The 21001-nt window shown below is 45.3% G+C and overlaps 1 protein-coding gene across 1 annotated transcript in view; it reads right to left on the reverse strand.

Moving 5' to 3' along the window:
- BACH1 (BTB domain and CNC homolog 1) overlaps window positions 1-20363 on the reverse strand; it is a 34548-nt gene extending 14185 nt beyond the window's left edge. Inside the window, exons 1-2 of the mRNA XM_080919430.1 lie at window positions 19736-20363; window positions 2283-2576 (exon numbers count right to left, since the gene is read on the reverse strand). Of these exons, the coding sequence (XP_080775556.1) occupies window positions 2283-2516 (234 nt within the window). The 5' untranslated portion in view covers window positions 2517-2576; window positions 19736-20363. The remainder of the gene's footprint in view (window positions 1-2282; window positions 2577-19735) is intronic.
- Between the last annotated feature and the right edge of the window lie 638 nt (window positions 20364-21001).

A 21001-nucleotide genomic window follows, 5' to 3' on the forward strand; every position in this document is an offset into this window, starting at 1 on the left:
AGTAATAATAATAATAACAATAATCTTTTAAAAAACAGAACTACTGTCTTGTGCGGAATCTATGTAATAGTAACAATTTTAAGGATCCAGATTACAGAGGTTCTAAGACTGTCTCCAGGCACTGAGTGGCAGAACCTTTGGGTTTGTATCTATGCATTTCCACTGAGATTGTATGTGCCAAGCTGGAGCAGAAAGAGCCTGAAAATGTGCAGAGAACATTCAGCCTCGCAGTTAAATATGTAAATTACTCTACAGCTTTAGAGTTACTGTCAAACTGACCAGAAACACTAAGACTTGCCTAACACATGCTAACCTTGCAGCATTTAGCCTGAAACTGCTAAAATAAGACACACACCACCAAATTCTTTAAGAAGAACAAAACCGAATTATTCCCAATGCTGGTGGCACTGTCCAGTGCACACCTATTTTTAAAAGTCACTTGGTCATTTTTTATAAATCTAAATGTGCAACTACTCTATGACCAGAAATTCACTTCTGGTTTTTTTTATCCCTAATAAATGAGAACTTGAAAAAGAAATCCTGTAACCAACTTTTATGTGTAGCAGATAAAAACTGAAACTAATCTCAGTTCCTTCAATGGGTAAAAGGTTCTAAAAAGGAAACTTAATACATAACTATTATAGTATTCAGCAACACAGAATAAACTGTGACATGAAACCTGAATGATCCTAAGTGGGAAAAGGGCAACCCAAGAAGAGAACATAACACTACATGGTCCACTTATACCCAAGAAGTGCACATAACACTACATGGTCCATTTACACCCCAAAAGGTGCACATAGCAGTACATGGTCCACTTACACCCAAGAGGTGCACATAACACTACATGGTCCAAAAACACATGCTTGGAAATGAGGAAACTTCCCGAGAGGAGGACGGGTAAGTAGCTGCTAGCATCTAGAGCCAGGGGAGGGAAAGGAGTCTGGGGAGGAATTGGTGTAAGGAGCTCTAGATCCTATGTGGCCGTGAATACAGGAACCGTCACAAAACTCTGCAGAAGCCCATCACTGACAGTACAGCAATCTGACTGCCAGGCATGCTGTGTCTATAGCAACATTCCTTTGGGAACACATAGAACATTGAGCAAAGGCTAAGAGGAAACTCTGCATTACTCTTTGCAACTGTTCCATAATCTTAATGAGAATTTCAATAAGAATTTCTCAAAATATGCTAAAATTATTAAATAATATATACAATCTGTTACTGCGATGAAACAGTTAAAATATTTGAAAATCTGTGACTTACGCTTTGTCAGAATGAACAAAAAACATCCAAATATACACACTATATATACCCATGCATATAAATATATACACCTTCTCTCAAAAATCCATTAAACACACTTCTGTAGCACCTCCTTGAAGAGCCAGAAATACAAACCATGACTGTGACTCATGTCCCTTTGTAAAGGCAATAGTAAGGTACCATTGACTCACACCCCAGCACCACAGCCACAGCTGCCCAGACGCAGCACCGGCAGCAAGCTCCCCGGTGGGTGAGTCTGGAGATCGTCCAATTATGCCCAACGGGGAACAGCTACATGATACGTCATACACAATACGTTCTGCACACTTCCTCCTCCCCTTACAACTCTGTGTCCAATGTCAAAATATGCTAATGGCAGTGACTGCCAAAGCACACACTCCAGTGAACAGAGCCAGGAAGAATAGTGCAGTCGACCTCCTCACCTCAGACTAGCCCCTGGAAGCTAGGGCAATGGCAGAGACATAATATTTATAAATGTGACGTATACAGACAGGGTGGGAATGTGTATACAAAACGGCTCTATAGTAAGATAGCAGGCTACTTCTTATTTCTAACATTTACCTATTGGGAGGGGGATGTGAAAGAGTTATGCCAGCACGCACATGGAGACAAGAGGAGAGGACAGCTCGAAGGATTTGTTTCTCTCCTTCCACCACGTGAAATTAGACCAGATAGACAGCTTGGTAGTCAAGTGCCTGTACTTGCTAAGCCAAGACAGCACATCGCTTCTTTGATTCTACAGTACAAATGATGTTAATGAAAAAAAAAGAAAAGAAGGAGAAATCTATTTACAGCGTGCCTGTTTTTTTATGGGAGATGTCTCGGGAGAGAGAGTACACACGTAATTTTACAGGTAAGTATTCCTAGTACGTGTAAATATTCCTACCCGTGCCAGAGAAGGTTGCTACGGTAATGCTCCTTGGCTTTGTTTCAGTTTATAACCAGAGGTAGCCAGGTAACAATAGGTTATAGTGGCCAGCACAGGGGCCCCTCACCTCTTCAGGCAGTGTGATGGTGAGCTCTGCATCAGTCTGGCCTACCATTCTCGAGTGGAAGTAGCCGCTGCATGCAGCCAGCACCGAGCGGTGGGCTCGGAAACGCTGGCCCTCCACCAGGACAGTGACATCGCACAGCACATCCTTCTTCCGCTGGTCATTGAGGCTGAGCAAGACGTTGGTGCTATGCACAGAGGACTCGTAGGCAAACAGTGCGCTCTCACTCATAGACATCCTGGGTGGCAAACGGGACCAGGGAGAGCAGTGGAAAGCATGCTTCTCACTGTCATCAACCTGCAAACACACATGGAAGATGTCACTTTACAAACCCTGTGGAAACTGTGCTTTAAACAACAAACTGTGAGTATAAAGTACGCACTTGTCTCTGACACAAAAAATAGAAACAAAAGTCTCCAAAGGAACGATCCAAATTCATTCAACAAACCTCAAATAAAGCAGACTGCTTCTAAGGCAAGAATCCGGGGTGGCCTGGAGCTCTCAAAGAAAGGACAGTCCACACTGAGGACAGGTTTGATCCTGGCAATGGGCTGCCAGAACCCTCAGTGGGAATCCCACCTGCTACTTTTGGGTGGGGCAACCCCCCACCCCCAAAAGTCCCATTCACCCACAAGGAGGAGAGATTACAAAGACTGTGCGTTCCATCCAGAGACTCCACTCAGCACAAGGTGAAGTTGGTTCACAGGCACAGGAAAGCAGAGGCGCCGAGGCACCCACGTGTCGGGACGCATCTTATGAGTTGAGTTCTATACAAGGCACTGTGGGGAGGCCAAAGTCAGGCAAAGACATGATCTCACCAAGAACATAGTCTATCATGCACGGAAAGCCTGCGTTTCCTCGAAATGTTGCAACATAAGAGAAAGTCATCACAATCTATTTGGACATAAAGTGGTTTCCAAACAATTGTGATCACATGCACAATACTGGCACTCACAGAAAGAAGGTAACCCAAATACATATCTCTGACATGACTATTCTGATCCACATAGTCGGAGACACACAGACACTAACCAGGAGTCTAAGAGATGCCATTTTCCTGCAGCCCCTTCTCACCATGGTCTGTACTGAGCAGTCGTGTGAACCCCACTGTGAAGCAGACCAAGTGCTAGCCCCACCCCCGTATCGTTCATTATCTGATGCACCACCGGGCCCCCAGAGGGTCAGTGAAGAGGACACTGCCATGCTTCCAGGTTTCATACAGCATAGGAAAGAAAGAAGAAATCAGAAGTACACAACTTCTCACAGAGCACAGGTGGGTTCCACGTCCAAGTCGTGGTGTTTTAGCTGCAAACACACAAAAATCAGTCCAAAACCTCTCTTCTACTTTGTGTTTCCTTTTACACAGTAAAACCCTAAACTCTAAGGAGTTTCAGTATGTGGTTAAACTCTGAATGAGGTTAAGGATCCAGCCTGCCTTTAGCAATCCAGAAGATCACACACAACAGCATTGTGGACTACAGCATTAAACACAAGGGTGAATGGAACTTGGGGTAGTACCTTCGCAGAAGGAGCAGCCAGATTCTTTAAATAGTTCTTCATGTTATCAACAAAAGGAATGCCTAGGAACTGCTGGAACGGGTAGCAATTATCTTTCCCATATCCAGTTATCCCATCTGAGGATGCGTGCTCCAGGGCTAGGTGTGTCCTCCTTTAAGGCAGTTGAAGGTCCACAGACCTGCCAGTCAAGGCAAACCCCACAGCTACTGTCTGCCCCATGATGGCTCTTACACCTTCCTGCCTCCTGACTTCAAACCTTTAAAGGCATGCTACTCTTCCATTTATCACTGTCAGTCTGGTGAACGCTGAGCAGCCACAGAAGAGCAGAAAAGCCTAGAGATTGATGTTACTATTAGTGTGCAATGTTAGTGTTACCCAGTTACAAAGTCAGAGTCCAGAGCAAAGCAGTGATCTCTTGCATTGGGAAGATGAGGAAGTTCACCAAAAATATTTTGAGCCTTATATTTCTAATTTGCCTGTTAATGGGAGTCCTTCTATATAGTCCAAGTGATAAAGTTATGAGTTTCCCAATTGTTTATTCAAATATAACTCAACTCAAGAGAACTTAATGTTCCATGCTCAGATATTTAAGAGATACTAGGTTGCCTGGATCACTTAGTAAAGGCAATGCCACAACAGATTTGTATACCAGACAGATTATAATCCCATTTTTTACCATCAAAATAGTAATGGCCTAAGACAACAATTTTGATATTTCTAGAGAATGTACACGTCAGGTTGTAAAGATTTGTCTTAAATGTCCTCTGATTCTTGCTATATCACATAATAGAGTTCACCCTCAAGAACTTATACCTAATTTGCCAATTATGGCAAATATTTATTTAAATATTAACACCTTTTCAAGCTTTCTAGTTGCAATTGCTTTAACAAAAGAAACAACCAAAAGTATAATTTTTCATGGCCTATGTTATTTTCCTATGGTTGGTGCTCCAAATCAGATTATAACAGATAATGGAACTGGCTATTACAGTCAAGCATTTAAGATGCTTTGTAGACAAGTTAATATTACCCATATTATTGAAATTCCTTATAATTCTCAAGAACAAGATATTGTAATACAGATACTGTGAAACTTTAAAACAATATTTTCATAAATCAAAAGGGGGGAGTTACATCCCCATTTATTTAAATCATACACTTTTTTATCTTAAAAATTTTTAATTTGGATGTCAAGGAATGTCTATGGCATCCTACAACTGAGCAAACTTATGCCCAGGTGAAATAAAAGGATCTACACACTGGCAAATGGTATGGTCCTGATCAAGGGGACCAATTAATATGGGGAAGAGGGTTTGTTTGTGCTTTTTCCCACAGGATGCTGCAAGAGCATACTAGCTGCCAGAGTGGTTGGTAAGACTTGGTGATGCTGAGACAAAAAAATCATGCTAACCCATGGAGCTTCCTGAGTACTCTGACAATGGTGACCAAGAAGCTGTATTGGACATCTGTTCCTGACCCACCTTTGCTTGCCTTTAACCCAGATTGGACAAGCAGCTTTACCTCAAGCTTTTAGACCTTGTGGGACAGAGAACATGGGGACTGTAGAAACAGACTTTAAAAAAATTAATCTAATAGAGAAAAAGTTATAATGATTTTTCTCTTAACTTTAATGTGACCAGCATTTACCATATTCTTATGTTTGGACCAGTTCCTTTTAATAAGTTTCTAGGTATTTTTTGAAGTTGATGTGCAGCTTTTCAATTGATGATGGTGAGACAACAGTACCACGTCCTTCATGAAGGAAGAGATATCGTCAACACCGTATGCTAGAACCTTTTCCCTCTTGATCTTTACTCTCTATTCCTTTACCATGCCTGTGCTCCATAGCTTATTTCAGCATCCAGCGTGTCCAGAGCTGGGTGCCATGCTCCTTCCCTCCTTCACATAAAACAAGGTCATGAGGTGCAGCTGAGACTGCAAGAGGGACTTGTTATAGCCGTCCTGGAGCCTCTGTGAAGCACACTCTCTTGATGCCAGTCGAGGCCAATATAACATTTTGGACCACAGAAAAATTGTGGCCATAATGACAAGCAGTTAGCCAAGAACAGGCAACCTCCTGGGATCAGGCACACCTAAGGCAGGGGCTCTGAAGACTGGCAGGGTACCCAAAGACGGGCAAGAGTCTTGGACCCCCAGATTGATCCTAAGATAAGGCGATGCTTGAAATTGAAGTTATGCCTCTTTTCTACTTGTTTGAGCCTCTACTTCCCTTCTACAAATTTGTCTTTTATATAATATAAAAGGGGGGGCTGTTGTAACCCGCCATTAGAGCCTGGCTTTATTTTCCCCTCCCCCACTTGTTTTGCTAAAGAACTCCTTCCTTGTATCCCTTGTGGTTCTTAACCGTGCCTCAGAACGTTCCATCTGAGCTATCTATACCCTGAAAATATCCTGTTTTGTACACTCTTAACTGCACCTGGCCTCCCCAAACTTTGTTGTTCACCCCATATAAAAGGAGTCCCAAGTAAAGCCTAGTTGGCACTCATCGATTATTGAGTGACCCATGTGTGTGCCTATGTGTGTTTCTTTTTCAATCCCCCAGGCCTCTATCCAAGGCTCCATGACAATCCCAGCACCTACACTGGGCGGCTCACAACTGCCTGTAAGCCTGGCTTCAAGTATACGGCTATCTCCTGGCAGCCGTCTCCATCTGCATGTAGCTTGGAGACTTCAACCAGATCTCTTCAAGACCTTTCAACTTGCTTAGATGTCACCAGTTTGCCTAGGCTGTTCTGCCACAACCAAAGAACACGCACCCGCCTGGATACAGGCATCTGCTGCGGAATGAATGACTTGACATTTCAGCACAGTCCCAGATCATGTAATGCAATCCAAACCCAACATCGCAGGCAACTGCTGGTGAATGAAAATACAGTGATCAGGGCTCACAAGATGAAATGCTTAGATGGCTTTTCCAGAACCACAGAATACCCTCAGGATCCCAGCTCAGACATCTTAGAGATCTGAGACACTTAGACAAGACACTTAGGGGTAAGGGCCGCCAAACGTGAACACCAGCAGTACAGTGACTTGCAGCAACAAAGACACCTCAACAACTGTCCTCATTCCTGAGGGGCAACACCCAGGGGTGCTCTGAACTAAGAGTCAGTGATCATTTTCATATAATACCTTACCTACGGAGTGATTATTCATGGTTCCTTTCAATACCCTCCTAACACCTCTCAAACTTAAAAGCAAAGGACAGCACAACAAGGGACCCACATCTGTAACTGTTGACTTATTAAACCAAACCTAGACTCACTCTGGACTAGTTCTGTATTCTCGGAAATTCACCACCGCCCCACTCAAAGCAAGGGTGTGCCAACGGAACTGCTGACTCACTCCCTGAAGCTGACAAAGCATGAGCATGCACTTCAAAGCTTCCTGAACTTCAGTTTGGAAATATCTGCTCTCTACTCATAGTGTACAAGTTATATTTTAATACAGCTATTGTTTGGTTGATGTTTTCACTTTCAAAATAACCCCTGAAAAATATGGCGCAGGGCTCTGATTCATCACAATGTCAACACTTCAGATAAGAAAAAAAAAACTCAACGTACGGTGACCTCAGATGGCAGGAATAGGTATGTAACCATAAAGCTGCAAGTGTTTGAAGAACTATTTGCCACACAAATCCCAAGACAATGATATGTGTCCTGTCCGAATAAACAAGACTGCCAAACCTGTCTTCACTGAGCAATGACACCTGTACCATGAGGTGCCACAAGAATACAAATGAAAAACTGGCCCATTCAAGAACACGATCTACATGCTCAAAATGAGAGGGAGAATCCAGGATAAATAAACAGGGCAGCAGCTGTGAGCAAGTGACACAGATACCCAACAGGTATCACAGCAAGTACTGAAGGAAAAGATGGCCATTTTTCATCTAACCATAATATTTAGTTAATGAGAAAAAAATATTGCCAAAAGAATTTTGTCAACCTCATGCATGCCTGTGTGCATTATGTGTGTGTGCATGAATATGCATGTGTCTGGACAAACACTGACCAATGGGCATTAGCGGTCATGGCTTTGGGTTACCAGATCAGGATCTGGGTAAGCAGTGTCTGGATCTACAGCTGATCCAGCCTTCTGAACCTGACTCCTCCATTCTAGAAGGTTCTTTTCCCGCTGTCCTAGTCAGTTGCTGTGACTTCATGTTCACCTAACTGGAATAGATGGCTTTTTTGACCTCAACACCTTTCTTGATCCTTGATAAGCGTCTCACTCCTAAAGTCAGTTCCCCTATGGCGCACCACGCTACCCAGATAGAAGTGTTCTGAAGTCTGGTAGTTGGCCTTACATCACTCTTTCAAGTAGATGATGACACACTATGGTACATACACACTTTTCTTTTGAATATTAAAAATTAAGATGAGGCTGACCACAGGAAAAAAATCCTCAACACTCTGTTTTGTTTGTTTGTTTGTTTGTTTTGGGTTTTTAAATAATTGATGAGTTTTCAAAAAAAAAGGTTAACAGCAAACTTCGTGGAAATTTAAACCAGCAGCATCTTCCCAAAACTGTAAGACTTGACTCACCAGCCAGAAAAGTTCAGGAAGGAAGGATAACCCAGTAACAGAGAGCTGCGACTTCCACTGACATCTTGGAGGCTTAAGTATCACAGGCGTTGGGCCATCACCCGGACGCCACATCTCTTGGGTCTGTTCTCTTACCAGTAAAGGAAGCCTAAAGTAGGACCTGACAAGAAATGCTGCTGGAAATATTTTTTAAAGCCCAAATGAACAGCGGCAGCAAAGCAGAGGTGCCAACAGCACCATCCACAGGGGTCATGGCTGAAAGCTAGATCAGGAACACCCCGAGACTCAGGTTAAAATGCTCTATACTTAAAGAGGTGTGACATCCTAAAATTTCACACAGCACTTTCTCTCTCTCTCTCTCTCTGATATTTTATTTATTTACATTTCAAATGTTAGCACTTTCAAACACTGTGTTCTAACTGGTCCTCCCCACTGCATTCCCCAACCACCACCCCTCTTCTCCCTACTTCCCACTCCTCCCCTCCTGCCACACCTCCCTTGTGCTTTATTGGCACAGGGACTTTCTAAAGGTAGAGAAAGACACCCAGAACCTGGCAGCACTGAGGAACAGCTTGAGTCGGCCGGGCTCCCCCTCCTCCCAATCTGAACAATCACATCCTTAAGTTATGCTGTGTTTGTTCAGGTTGTTTTCTTTGGCTTTTGTTTTTATTTATTTATTTATTTATTTATTTATTTATTTATTTATTTATTTATTGAGACAAGGTTATATATAGCTCTAGCTGCCCTGGAACTCACTCTGTAGACCAGGCTGGCCCAGAACCACCTGCCTCTGCATCCCACTTGCTGAGATCTAATAAAAACACCACTATTCTTGAACTGCCTTATATATTTTCAGGACTAAATGTCACATTTGAAATTTTTAAAAGTTAGGCTTAAAAGCAAGGAGTTGGAACTGTTGGAGAAGCCTGGGAAATGGTAGCATGCACACATGAAGCCGGCCTAGAGGGACACGGGTTCTGTTAGTCCACAGGACTCAGGGTCGTCTTCTACATGTCCCTGGCTACAGGAAGCTAATGACCTGCTGTCCGTCACCATCGCTGCACATTAACCTGAATCTTCCTTTGGATGTGCACATGGGTTGTGAACTATATTGTTTCTTTTGGCTGCTGTTGGCAAATATCTCATCACACAAACATGCAACAACTTGCTCATCTACCTAATCCGTGATAAAGATGGGTAAGCGATTGAGATGCCAATGTAGCTTTATCAGACACTGCCCGGACACACGCAAGGGCTGAGTGATGTGGCAGGTGTTTGATCATGAGCACACATGGAATGGCTTCGCAGGTGATTACTCCCTTCCCTTTGCCACCAGCATGGCAGTTCCAGCGGCCCTACAGCAGCACCATGATGTGCTGTCCTCTGGTCTTGCTGTCATGGTGTGCACAGTAGTTCACTGCGGTTTTATGTGCCTTCCTCATGGCTAATAATACTGACTATCCTTGCACGTGCTTGCTGGCCGATTTCGGATCTCCTTGTGTGAGATATATTTAATTCTTCCTAGACTATTTTTGTATTATCTTTGAGTTGGAAGAGCCAGTAGAACTGTTATTATAGTTGCAATAATACTATCCATTCATTTAAGAGAAAAGAGTAAACAGAGTTCACCGGCTCACAAATACGGTTTGCCTCTCCATGTTTAAGGACTTCTTTAATGTCTCTTAATGTTATGATGATGTCTAGAGCAAAGGAAAGTGAGCATCTTCTACTGAATTTATTCCTATACTTATGGTTTCTGTAGCACTGTAATATATTTGAGTTCTTGAGCTTTATTGTCTATCTTTACTGGAAAACTGCAACATACCTCATACAACATATGAACCAGAACCCACAACCGTAACTAAGTCATTGATGTGGCAGCTTCCTTGTAAATTCTTCTCTTTTCAGTGCACAGTGACACATTCTAAAACAGGAGGTTTTCCTTCTTCCCTTCCTTGCCCTCCATTTCTTCCCCCAGTGCAGTGACTGCCACGTGACAGTGCGGGTCCTGCCTCACTCTCCTCCAGTGGGGCATCGCTTTAGGTTACACAGCAGCGTTCAAGTGATCCTGTCCTACCTGATTGAGGCCAGGCAAACAAAAACTACTTAGAATGGAGAGAGGCGGGCTCTTAACTGGAGGAACAGAATCAACAGGAGGATAAGGGGGAGGGGAGGGAGACACAGGAAGTCAACCAGTCTCAGACTAATACTCGAACATCCTACAGGCAGAGGTGGCCGCGGAAAAGTTCAACACCAGATCTGAGTAAATACCGGGTCTCCTCAGTTAGGATGCAGTAAACCAGGCTGTTCCGTCTACCTTTTTACACTCCAAACAACATCATATTGATTTCACTAAAAGCAAACCTGAAAGGCATTCACAGAAGTATAGTGACAAAACCCAGTCCGATTCAGTTAAATACAAATTGCTGGTAAACTGGTTGTGAGTAAAACCTTGAAAGATTTTTCAAATAGGAAAGGCATCCAAAAGAGAAAAATCAATTTTAAACCAAAATCTTAGGTTTCGACCAAATGAGGAGTTAAAAGAAGGTGGGAAAATACAGCATGTGGGGAAGGCGTGACTACCCAGGACTCCTATCACCAAACAATAATACAAAGGTCCCTCTGAGATTCTTGACCCTGCCTCCCCCTTGGGATGGTTAACATGGTCCACCTTGCAAACAGTTCTGAGACAAGTCTCTGGGCACACCTGTGAGGACCGGTCCTACCCATGAGCAGCATGGCCTGCCACATCATCTTACTGATGCTGCGAAACTTTAATGCCATCCCTGGGAACCTTTAATATGCCCCCTGTGTTGTGGTGACCCCGGACCATAAAACTGTTTTGTAACTGCTTCATAGCTAATGTTGCCAGTACAAATCACAATAGAAATCTGAAATGCATATCTGGTATGTGACCCTCTGGGGGTCAGGACCCACAGGATGAGAACAGCTGATCCAACAGCATCCTGAAGTGAGGACGCCCAGCAAGAACAGCTCTTGCTTTTCGCCTGCTTGCTTTCCTGTCTCGCTGGAGAGTTCATTTCCCAGCTGGAATGAACCACTACCTGACCACTATCACTATCCACACTGCCGCCACCCCTGGAGGACAGCGTTCAGCCTTCCAACAAGGAATGAAAGCCAGCGGCTCTTGAGGAATCCTCCAGGGCTATGGTACCCGACTGGGGCTGAGACGTCCAGCCCCGTGGACTGTGGAGCTCTGGTTTTGAGCTCTACCTCCCCCCATTTAGAGCGCAGAAAGTCCCCGCCAGACCACTCAGGAAACATCATGTAAGCCAATCTAAGTCTCCTTTAACATACAGCAGTTCTCGGTGTTACAAAGTGAGCCTGGCTGATACACACTTATACTTAGAACTCTCTACCTATCTCTCCAGGGAAGGGCAATTCACACCGTCTCCACCAAAGCCAAACTGTCAGTTTCCTTACACGTTCCTCAGCAGCATTCAATGCCCTCTTCATCTCCTCCCTGAAATGGCTGGGCTTCCAGCACCCCAACACTTCATGGACATCCACCTCTCCAGCAGGCTGTTGTCTGTTAATTATCAGCCTGACAGAATCTAGAATCATCTGGTGGGGTGTCAGCCTCTGGACAAGTCTGTGAGGGAGGGAAAAGTCCCGACCCCTGTGGGAAGACCAATCATTACTGAGCAGGGGCGGAGCCAGGGCGGGGTGGGGGCGGGGCTGGCACTAGATGCACTCAGCTCTCCTTTTCCTAACTGTGGAAGTAATGTGACCAGCATCCGGCTCCTTCCACCTCCATGCCCCAGCCAGGATGACAACACACTTGACCTGTGATCCAGGGTAAACTCTTTTCCCCTAAGGTGCTTTTGTATCATAGCAATCAAAAAGAAATGAAGATAGCCCTCCTCTGCCTGAAGGCCTCCAGATTTTGGAGAACCGAGGCTGTTCTCATATCTCACCTCATCTTGGCCTCCCACAAAGCACCTTCACGGGCTTATCTAAAGCCACAGAAAGAACATAAACTCAAGGTCACTAGATACTACAATTGGTGATCTAATCTTGACTTCAGTCTTAATCTTCAGACTCGCACACCCAGATATGTGCTCGATTATTCTACGTATGCCAAACTGGAGTCTCAAATTAACACGTGCATTAATATGTGGCCTCATCCAATACCAAACTCCTAGGATAGACATCAAAATGTCAAGGTGATTTCTTTCCTTGTTCTTCCTTCTTTCTGTATTCAAATTATCAGCTATAAACACAGTACCTTATAAATAAAAAGAATTACTATAAGCAGAAAATGCATGCCTTAGTTAAAGTGTAACTCACATTTATTTTAAAAGTCAATTAAATTAAAGGACAAGCAACATTTCTATCTTCACAATGGGGTGTCCTGTGCTCACCGAAAAGGGTTAGCTCCAGACTGTGGCAAGTCTACGAGTGACTTTAAAACACAGGATCCCACAGCTATGGCTCACAATGACCACCAAAATACACATTAAGTTTTATTCTGAAAAGTGGCTTGGGGCTAGGGACATGGTTCAGGGAAGTCTCTGCAAGCATGAGCATCAGAGTTTGGATGCCCAGCAAAAGACAAAAAGCCATGGTGTGGGAGTGACTGAGGAAGACATCTAGCCACCACACACACAGACATCAGCCATTAAAGACAATCAGAGGTTTCACACATTTCCCTCAACACTGACATATGTGAACCCTAGCTTGGGGGAACCCAGACACAAGCATGCGATAGAAGCAACATCTATCAGACTTTTCAGGAAAGTCTTACACACTGATAAAGAGGCATCCAGGCAGGGGTGGGGGTATCTCTCCTTCCAGAAAACTTAGTCATTGAAAGAAATGAGCTAGAGCCAACTATCTCGCAACCCTGGGAGGACAGATGTTGGCGGTACCTCCAACTTTTATCCACAGCTAAGCTTCTGGAGAATGTCTCAGACTTGCCTACGCAAACAGTATCCTCTACCAAGCCATGTGGTCATCTTAGTGTAACTCAGGCTCTCCCGACGTCCCCAAAGGCCAGCTCCTCGTAGACTGATTCCCTAGCACATTTTACTACTGCCCATGCTGTGCCTCAAGTCCACTGGCCAACAACTTCTGTAACGTTCTGCCGATATCTCAACAAGTTCCTGGCATATAAAGCCATAAGTATGTTTCCTGTATTACACATGTAAACCGAGCATCTAACGAGCTTCGCTGTCACATATGTTGAGATAAATTTAGCAACCCACCCTACTATCTACACACACTCTTGTGGGGGCGGGGAGAGTTTGGGAAACGCAGCAGCATGCACTGGGAGGCAAGAATAAAGCACCATCAAACCCAAACACTCCTTGCCCACCCTGAACCCCAATGAGACTGCTGCAGTTAATGGGAGAGGGTGGAAGAACAGTCCTCCAGTCCTCTTCCACCAACAACAGCTCCCGTGTCAGCTGATTCTAGTGACTGCTCCGAGGTGCCCCAGATACTTTCGGTCTGAACTTAACTAGACCAGGAATGAAGGTAAGCCCTCAGAACAAAACACACCTACAGAAACTCAAAAGAAGTGGAGCTTGGTCAGTACATGTGGAGTCTTTAACTCAAAGAGATAATCGAGTAGCAAAAGTTGACAGTGGCCACAGACTCAGGCATCAGCTGTAGGCTCCTTTGATTTCTCTCAATGGCAGCTACAACTGAAGGCTTGTCAGTAGAAGATGCCTACTCAATGGGGCACCATCCTTTTTACCTGCTAAGCCAAGCCTATGACTCTAACATTCCAGAGGAGGAGGCAGGGGGGTTGTGGAGTTCAAGGCCAGCAAAACCCTGCCCCAAAACAAAGCCTTTACTAAAATGGAAAATATGTGTGTGTTGTGAGTGTTAACATATGTGTGTGTATGTGTGTGTATGTGTGTGTATGTGTGTGTGTGTATGTGTGTGTATGTGTGTGTGTATGTGTGTGTGTGTGTGTGTATATATATATATATATATATATATATATATATGGATGAAGAGCCATAAATTCATTTCCTGATTCTTCCCTCTTTCCATTTAAAAGATGGCTCTACACAGGAGAACGCTGAGCACTGTGCCAAGAAGACATGTCAGGAAAGTACAGTAAATAAACATTAGTTCCTTGGAAAGGACACCTGAGCCAACACAGTAATCAGTTTCCACTTCAAAACTAGTGGTTAAATATAAAACGTACACATAAAATTACTTTTCTGGCCAGAAACCACTTACTCTGGAATTACAGCCTAATAAATGTATTAAAATGTTAATAAATGTTTATAGCTTTATATTTTGAAATCAACTCTCCGGACTGATTGAGACAACATCTAAGGGATGCTGGCATCCTGGGGGGGGGGGGGGGGAGAGCGAACATGAAACAAAGAAAAACACCAGTAAACAGGAGAGCGTATAGATGGGTCTCACTTCTTCCAGTGGATGCAGATGGTTTGCGAAGAGGGAAGAGAGCAAAAACCCTCACTCTACTGTTTAATCTACAGATTAGAAACATGGCCCACTGCTAAGAGCAGCTGAAAAAAGCTTACAAGGGACTCCTGCATGGAATTTGGGCTAAGGAGGAATGAGAGCAGAAAGCATCCGTCCAGTGTCACTGACCCCATCTAAAGCTTCCCAAAGACTTTTTACAAGGTAAAACAACTCTATCAGGTAGTGTGGTAGGTTGAATAAGAGTGGCTTCCATAGTATCAGAGCTGGATGTTTGGTCATCAGGGAATGATTGACAGGTAGTAGGAGGTGTGACCTTCCTTATTGAGGAAGTGTCACTGAGGTGGAGTTTCAAAAGCCAAAGCCAGTCCCAGCGTTGCTCTCTTCCTGATGACTGTGGACACAAAGGAACTGTCAAATATTTCTCCAGGACCATGCGTGCCACCATGCTCCCTGCCGTGATGAAAATGATATAAACCTACGCCCCTAAAGCAAGCCTCGGGTAATGCTTTCCTTTATAACAGTAGCTGTGGCCACGGGGTCTCCTCGCAGCAACAGGACATAGACTAAGAGAGACAGAAACCAGTGATAATTATTTTATTACAGAAGTATTCTTTTGAACAACGAATATCCTAGGGCTTTGGGAAAATGCATTTAAACTTCCTTTTAGCAGAATACAATGTGCACACAGCATGCCCAACCTCTCCCAGTGCTGAGAGGGCGCCGTACGGGTGGCGAGCTGCAGGGCAGTCCAGGTGCCCGCCCTAACAGCAGCTGGTTAACCACCCAGGCAGGATTCTGGGAGCCCCTGTTTCTTTCTTCCCCAAGTTTGCCTTGGGTAGTTTATAATAAACTCTGAGGTCCTAAAAGTGGAAGTAGGAACGGTCTGCTCTGAGCGTGATGGTAAGAAAGAAAATGTTAGGTAGACAAGAACAGCTCTGAAATTGTATTTGCTCAATGCACTCTGCATCAATGTCTGGTAAAATAAATAAATAAGTCTGGAGATCAGTTTCTTCTCTATCTCAAGAGAAGGTTTAGAAGAATGAGCTAGTCCCAGCCACTTCCTCAATAATCATGGAGTATGAAAACTGAAACTTAAAACCTCTAAGTGTGTCAACTCAGTATACAGTCAAAAAGGACACATACCAGTATCTCCACTAAACTACTAAAAGACAGCGGTGTTTTAAAGCCCAGAGGACCAGAACTAGCCCACACTGGATCGCTGTACAATCAGTAGACAGGTTAGTAAACAAACACAGCCAGGGCACACCTGTGATAGTGGCTGCTAGCTCAGCTCAAAGAAGGACCTAAGGCAGCCATGTAAGAAAGCATCCAACCTGCCTCTCTCTGGACACCAGAAAATAGCGTCTAACCATCTGTGTCGTGACCACCTGATTCACAACATCACACCTCATTCTCACAGCAATATTTCTATGACAGGGACCATAATCATCATCATCACCACCACCACCATCACCATCATCCCCATTTTTCAGAAACTGCAAGACATAAGCTACGAGCTGAAAAGGCCTAAAGATGATGACTTTGACAGAGCATGATCTTTAGCAATTCAGTATCTCTCACCCAGAGCATATGGCTTCTCTAGCGACTGTACAGGGACCCCAACTTCAGATGTCAATGCCACATTCTACTAAGCCAGGAGCCAGGGGTTGACGGTGATGTAAACCAGTATTTTACCTGCAGTTTTGAAATGCTTCCCTCTTTAAAAGGTCCGGCTTTAGCAAACAGCACTCACATTCCCCCCACGTGTCGGACATCACTTAAGTCTCTTACTTGGCATTTTTTTTTTTACTCAAAAGAATCTCATAAATCATCCATCCCAATGCTTGAAATAATCCCTTCATTTTGCAGGCTCAAGAGACCCAGGGTTCAGGGTTCAAACAATTGTCCCACTAAAAGAAAGTTAAAAACCTGAAGGGAGGTGACTGTTACAAACCTCAGCCACAGAGTAAGCTGCAATGTGAAGAGTCTTGTGACACTTGGTCATTTCAACAAGTTTTGTAGCTGTTCTTGTGAGAGTCACCGCCACAGAACAGAGGTACAAAGGCACAGGCCCTGTGGTGGAACCGAATGGTAAAGGGCAGTCAAGCCTCTGGGGCCAGTGAGACGGTTCAGTGGGTAAAGTGCCTGCTGCCAGGCCTAAGGCACCACACCTTAGTGCCCAGACCCACAACTAGTAGAAAAACAGAACACACACAAAGACACACACACTGAGAATGAGAAGAATTAAGATAAAAATGTAAAAAAAAAAAAAAAGCAAAAACAAAAACATGAGTGACTACGCCTAAGAGGTTTGGCAGTCTAAGGAATCCCACTTCCTGAGGATTAAATAATCACAAGGATATAAAAAGGGGGACCCACAGGCTTCCAAATGATAAGAGAATTTTACCTTAAAGATTTTTAAAGATTGTTATAAATGTTACACTCCAAATGTGTAGACTACCAAACCTTCTAACCACTACTCTTTAAGATCACACACATTCAGCAAAGCCCCCAGGGGCTGCCTACAAATCCAATAAAATGTTATCAAAATGCATTTTTATCTCTATCACTAACTTTAAGAATGTAGCAAGAAATTTACAACTTCTAGTCTTTACAATATAAATACTATACATGGAGTGAAAAGTAAAAACTAAGAATATCCTGAAATAACTACAGCTCAAAGGAAGAGATCAGAAATTACACATGCGCGCACAGGCGCACACACAGAAATCTGTTGCAGCCTTGGATTGGCAGTAGCAGCAGTGGAAAGTAAACTCTATATTCCTCTACAGGAAAAAGGATAAAGTGTGCATAACCACATTATCTAATGTGCAAATGCTGACGTCACTCTGCTTCCTTAACCTCTGGCTGTGAGTGGTCTCACGTTAGATCAATAATCCTGAGTACTACCTGAAATCTACGGAACATGACTGTCACCCCTAAACCTAAGGCAGCACACCAACTGTTTCCCTGCCACAGATCATCAATAAGGCCATCAATAATAAAGAATTCGGTATTGTTCTTGGGACCCATGCAGCAGATGAGTGGGTAAACACTAACCCCGGAGCCTGATGACCTGAGGTCCAGCCCCAGAACCCTCAGGTTAAATGGAGAGAACCACAAGTGCAAATGTCCTCTGACCTCTGCATAAATCCAATAAATAAAAACCAAACAAATAAATAAATATAAAATGTATGTTAAAAAAATCATCATTCTTTTGTTTAAAGGAAAGAAGCTGACTCTCCTCTGCTTCATACACGTCTCCTTTTCCAAACTTTACACGAGGACTGGTGTTAAGTGTGTGTTCATTTTTTTTTCCAAGCCCAAAAAAAAAAAAAAAAAAACACACACACACACAAGATCCATAAAATCAAGAGAGTGAGACAGACACATTATTAGACCCCTCTTCCTGGGCCGACTTCCTATCCTTTTCCACCTCGCTGACCCCAGAAACTAGTGATGCAGGAAAACCTAAAAGCCCTAAAAGGAAACCCCCTTTGTGGCCTCCTAAAAACAATACTTTTCTAAAGAATAACTTAAGCATGTATTCACCACTCCGCATCAGTACCAAAGGCAGAGCAAGGACAGGACAGCAAGAGAAGGAAATGCTACACTACTGTTTCCTTACAATCCTGCGGAATGCCTTACTTCTATCTGAAATCTCTCAGATACAGCTTCCTCCGGCACCAACTGATTCTCCCGCAGTAGGCCACGAGACTGCTGTTTAAACACCACCTCAGTGCTACTTGGCCACGTCCTAAGCATGCTCTCCTACGTCACCCACTGATTACCTGTATCAAAACACACAGCCAGCGGCCCCCTCTGGCCTCCTGAAGTAAGCCCTCGTGTGTGCAGCTCAGCCTTTTATAGTGGAGGCATGTGATGCACCAGCTGTTCCTAATTACCTCTCAGACTGGGGTGAATGACTCAGCAACACAAACTCTTTTAAAGAGTCACCCTACCTAGTTATCCAACCAGCGCAGCGAACAAAGGGAAGCCACTTGACAGATCCGACGGTTAAACAACCAGAGGCGATCACTCCTCCAAAGCTACCCAACTCCAAGATGACTCATCAGGAGCTTTTTTTCCCCTCGACTCCCTTACGACGTCCAGAGCCAGAAGTGGCAAGCGCCTTCAAGCCCAGCCCAGACCTTGCACCACTACCACAAGAGCAGGAAGAATAGGCCAATCCATGCCTCTTCCCATTTCTCTGAACGTTTGTAGCGCTCAAAGGCTCGGCCACTAACAAATTTACCGTGATCATCTTAAAATCTTTCTGAACTGCCTTCCCTGCAAACCCAGTGGGCTGAAAGGACTGCTCAAATACCTAAACAAAGACCCAGCAGGGCATCCTCCAAGGCGAGCAGTCACAACACTACAATTCTCCAAAAAAAGAGCAGCATCCTGCAAAAACAGTCTTTGTTCTTCCAAGCCTGTCGCAGGAGCTGGATTTTCCCACACACGTTCTTTCTGAATTACTACTACGTCTGCCTTGACTCAGCGCACGCTGAACGTAGAGCTCACTACATAAAGCCAGCGGCGCAATTCCACTAAATGACACCCAAAGTACGGGAGGAGATCGAGAACGCGTTGGCCCTGGCGCTACCGGACACGAACACAAAGCTGGGGGGTAGCTATCCTGGAGACTGCCTATGCTGTGCGAGCCTAAATTACAAACGTGCGCCAAGCTGCAACAAAGGGAAGAGCGGACCACCGGCTGGTGCCGGAACCCCGGCCGGCTCGGCCTTGCCCCCGCAGCGGGCGGAGCGGGACGCGGCCCGCCGAGCGCGGTGCAGGGCGGCGCCGGCACAGCCGGCCCGGAGAGTCCGCGCGGCGCGTCAACAGCGCGCAGTCCGCCGCCCCTTCTAGGCCCGCGCGGCCGCCCGCCGCCAGCCCCGGTGACCCCCGGGAAGGACGGCAGCCCGCACCGCCCGAGCCACTCACCGGAGCCGAGGCGCCGCACGGCCCGACTGCAGGCGGCAAGCGGTGATCAGGTGACTCACTCCCTCCGCGCAGACAGCCGCCCGTCTCCTCCCCTGCGCTCCGCTCCACTCTGCCACCGCCGCCAGCGCCGCTTGGCGCCAAAGCCCCGCCCCTCCCCAGACCCCGCCCCCGGCCCCGCCCCAGGCCTCGCCTCGAGGTTCAAGCCCCGCCGAGCTCCAGGCCACGCCCGTGCCTGGGCCACGCCCCGCTCCAGGCCACGCCCTCCGCTGGTATGAGCTTCTCTATTTTGCCTTGAGCGAGGTAGGTGTATTGTTGTGGAGCTCGAGTTCCAGAGTGCCTGGCTTCCTACCGCGTCACCCAACCTCTGCCTTTGGTGGCAAGGTTACACGTCACGGCATACCACCTCCTCCTCACCTGCTGAAGGCAGAAAAAAAAAAAACTGACGCCTTCAGATTCTAGGGTTGTTGCTCCCACCCCACCCCCCACAAAAGGTTAGATAAGGGTCTTCTGCCCCCACGACCCCCAGAAACCTTGGAAGCTTGGTTCTGCCAAGCTCCTGGGCTGCTTTCCTGTAGGAGCGCGAGAACCAGTTGTTTGAACTTGCCGAAAAGGGTGAGTCAACATCTGTCTGAAGCTCTGCAGGACTTTTAGGAGCAGATTCTGAGAGGAGCAGGCTGCTGCCCCTCTTAAAGGATCACTAACTTCTCTTCAAGTCGTTTGTATTCGATGAGGTCCTTCCTCGAAAACCACAAGGCATGTAACCTGGAGTGCACTTCGCTCCCTGTAACCTATTAATATGCATGTTTCCCTGATCAAATCCATTTGCTGCTCGTACTCGGCTGACTGAGAGTTATTCCCGCGCCCTTCATACTTGCCTGATAATCAATGGGCACTCTTATCTGCTAGTAGCGATGGGCTGCACTCACCAACGAGCAAACGCACTGTACTGGCCTTCACATCCGGAATATTGCACTAGGCATCTGGTAGCCTACTTCTGTCCCTCAGTGCTGAACCACCAGGAAACATGGACCCAGGTTCACTGTCCGGTGATGTCAGCCTTCTTCCCTCAAGCCCTGGCCGCTGTGCTTTCGTCCTCAGCATCTTCTTCCGTTGCTCGTACAATTGTTTGTTTTCATTTTCTATTACGTTCGCTGCGGTTCAAGGCCGTTTCTTTCTGCAAAGCTGCTTGCACTCGTGGCAAGGCTTATCAGTCTGGAGAAAGAGCTCACTGGGCTGCCCAACCTGATTAGAAATGAGGAAGGAATT

This window comes from Micromys minutus, assembly GCF_963924665.1.
Source record: "Micromys minutus genome assembly, chromosome: 7".
Taxonomy (NCBI): domain Eukaryota; kingdom Metazoa; phylum Chordata; class Mammalia; order Rodentia; family Muridae; genus Micromys; species Micromys minutus.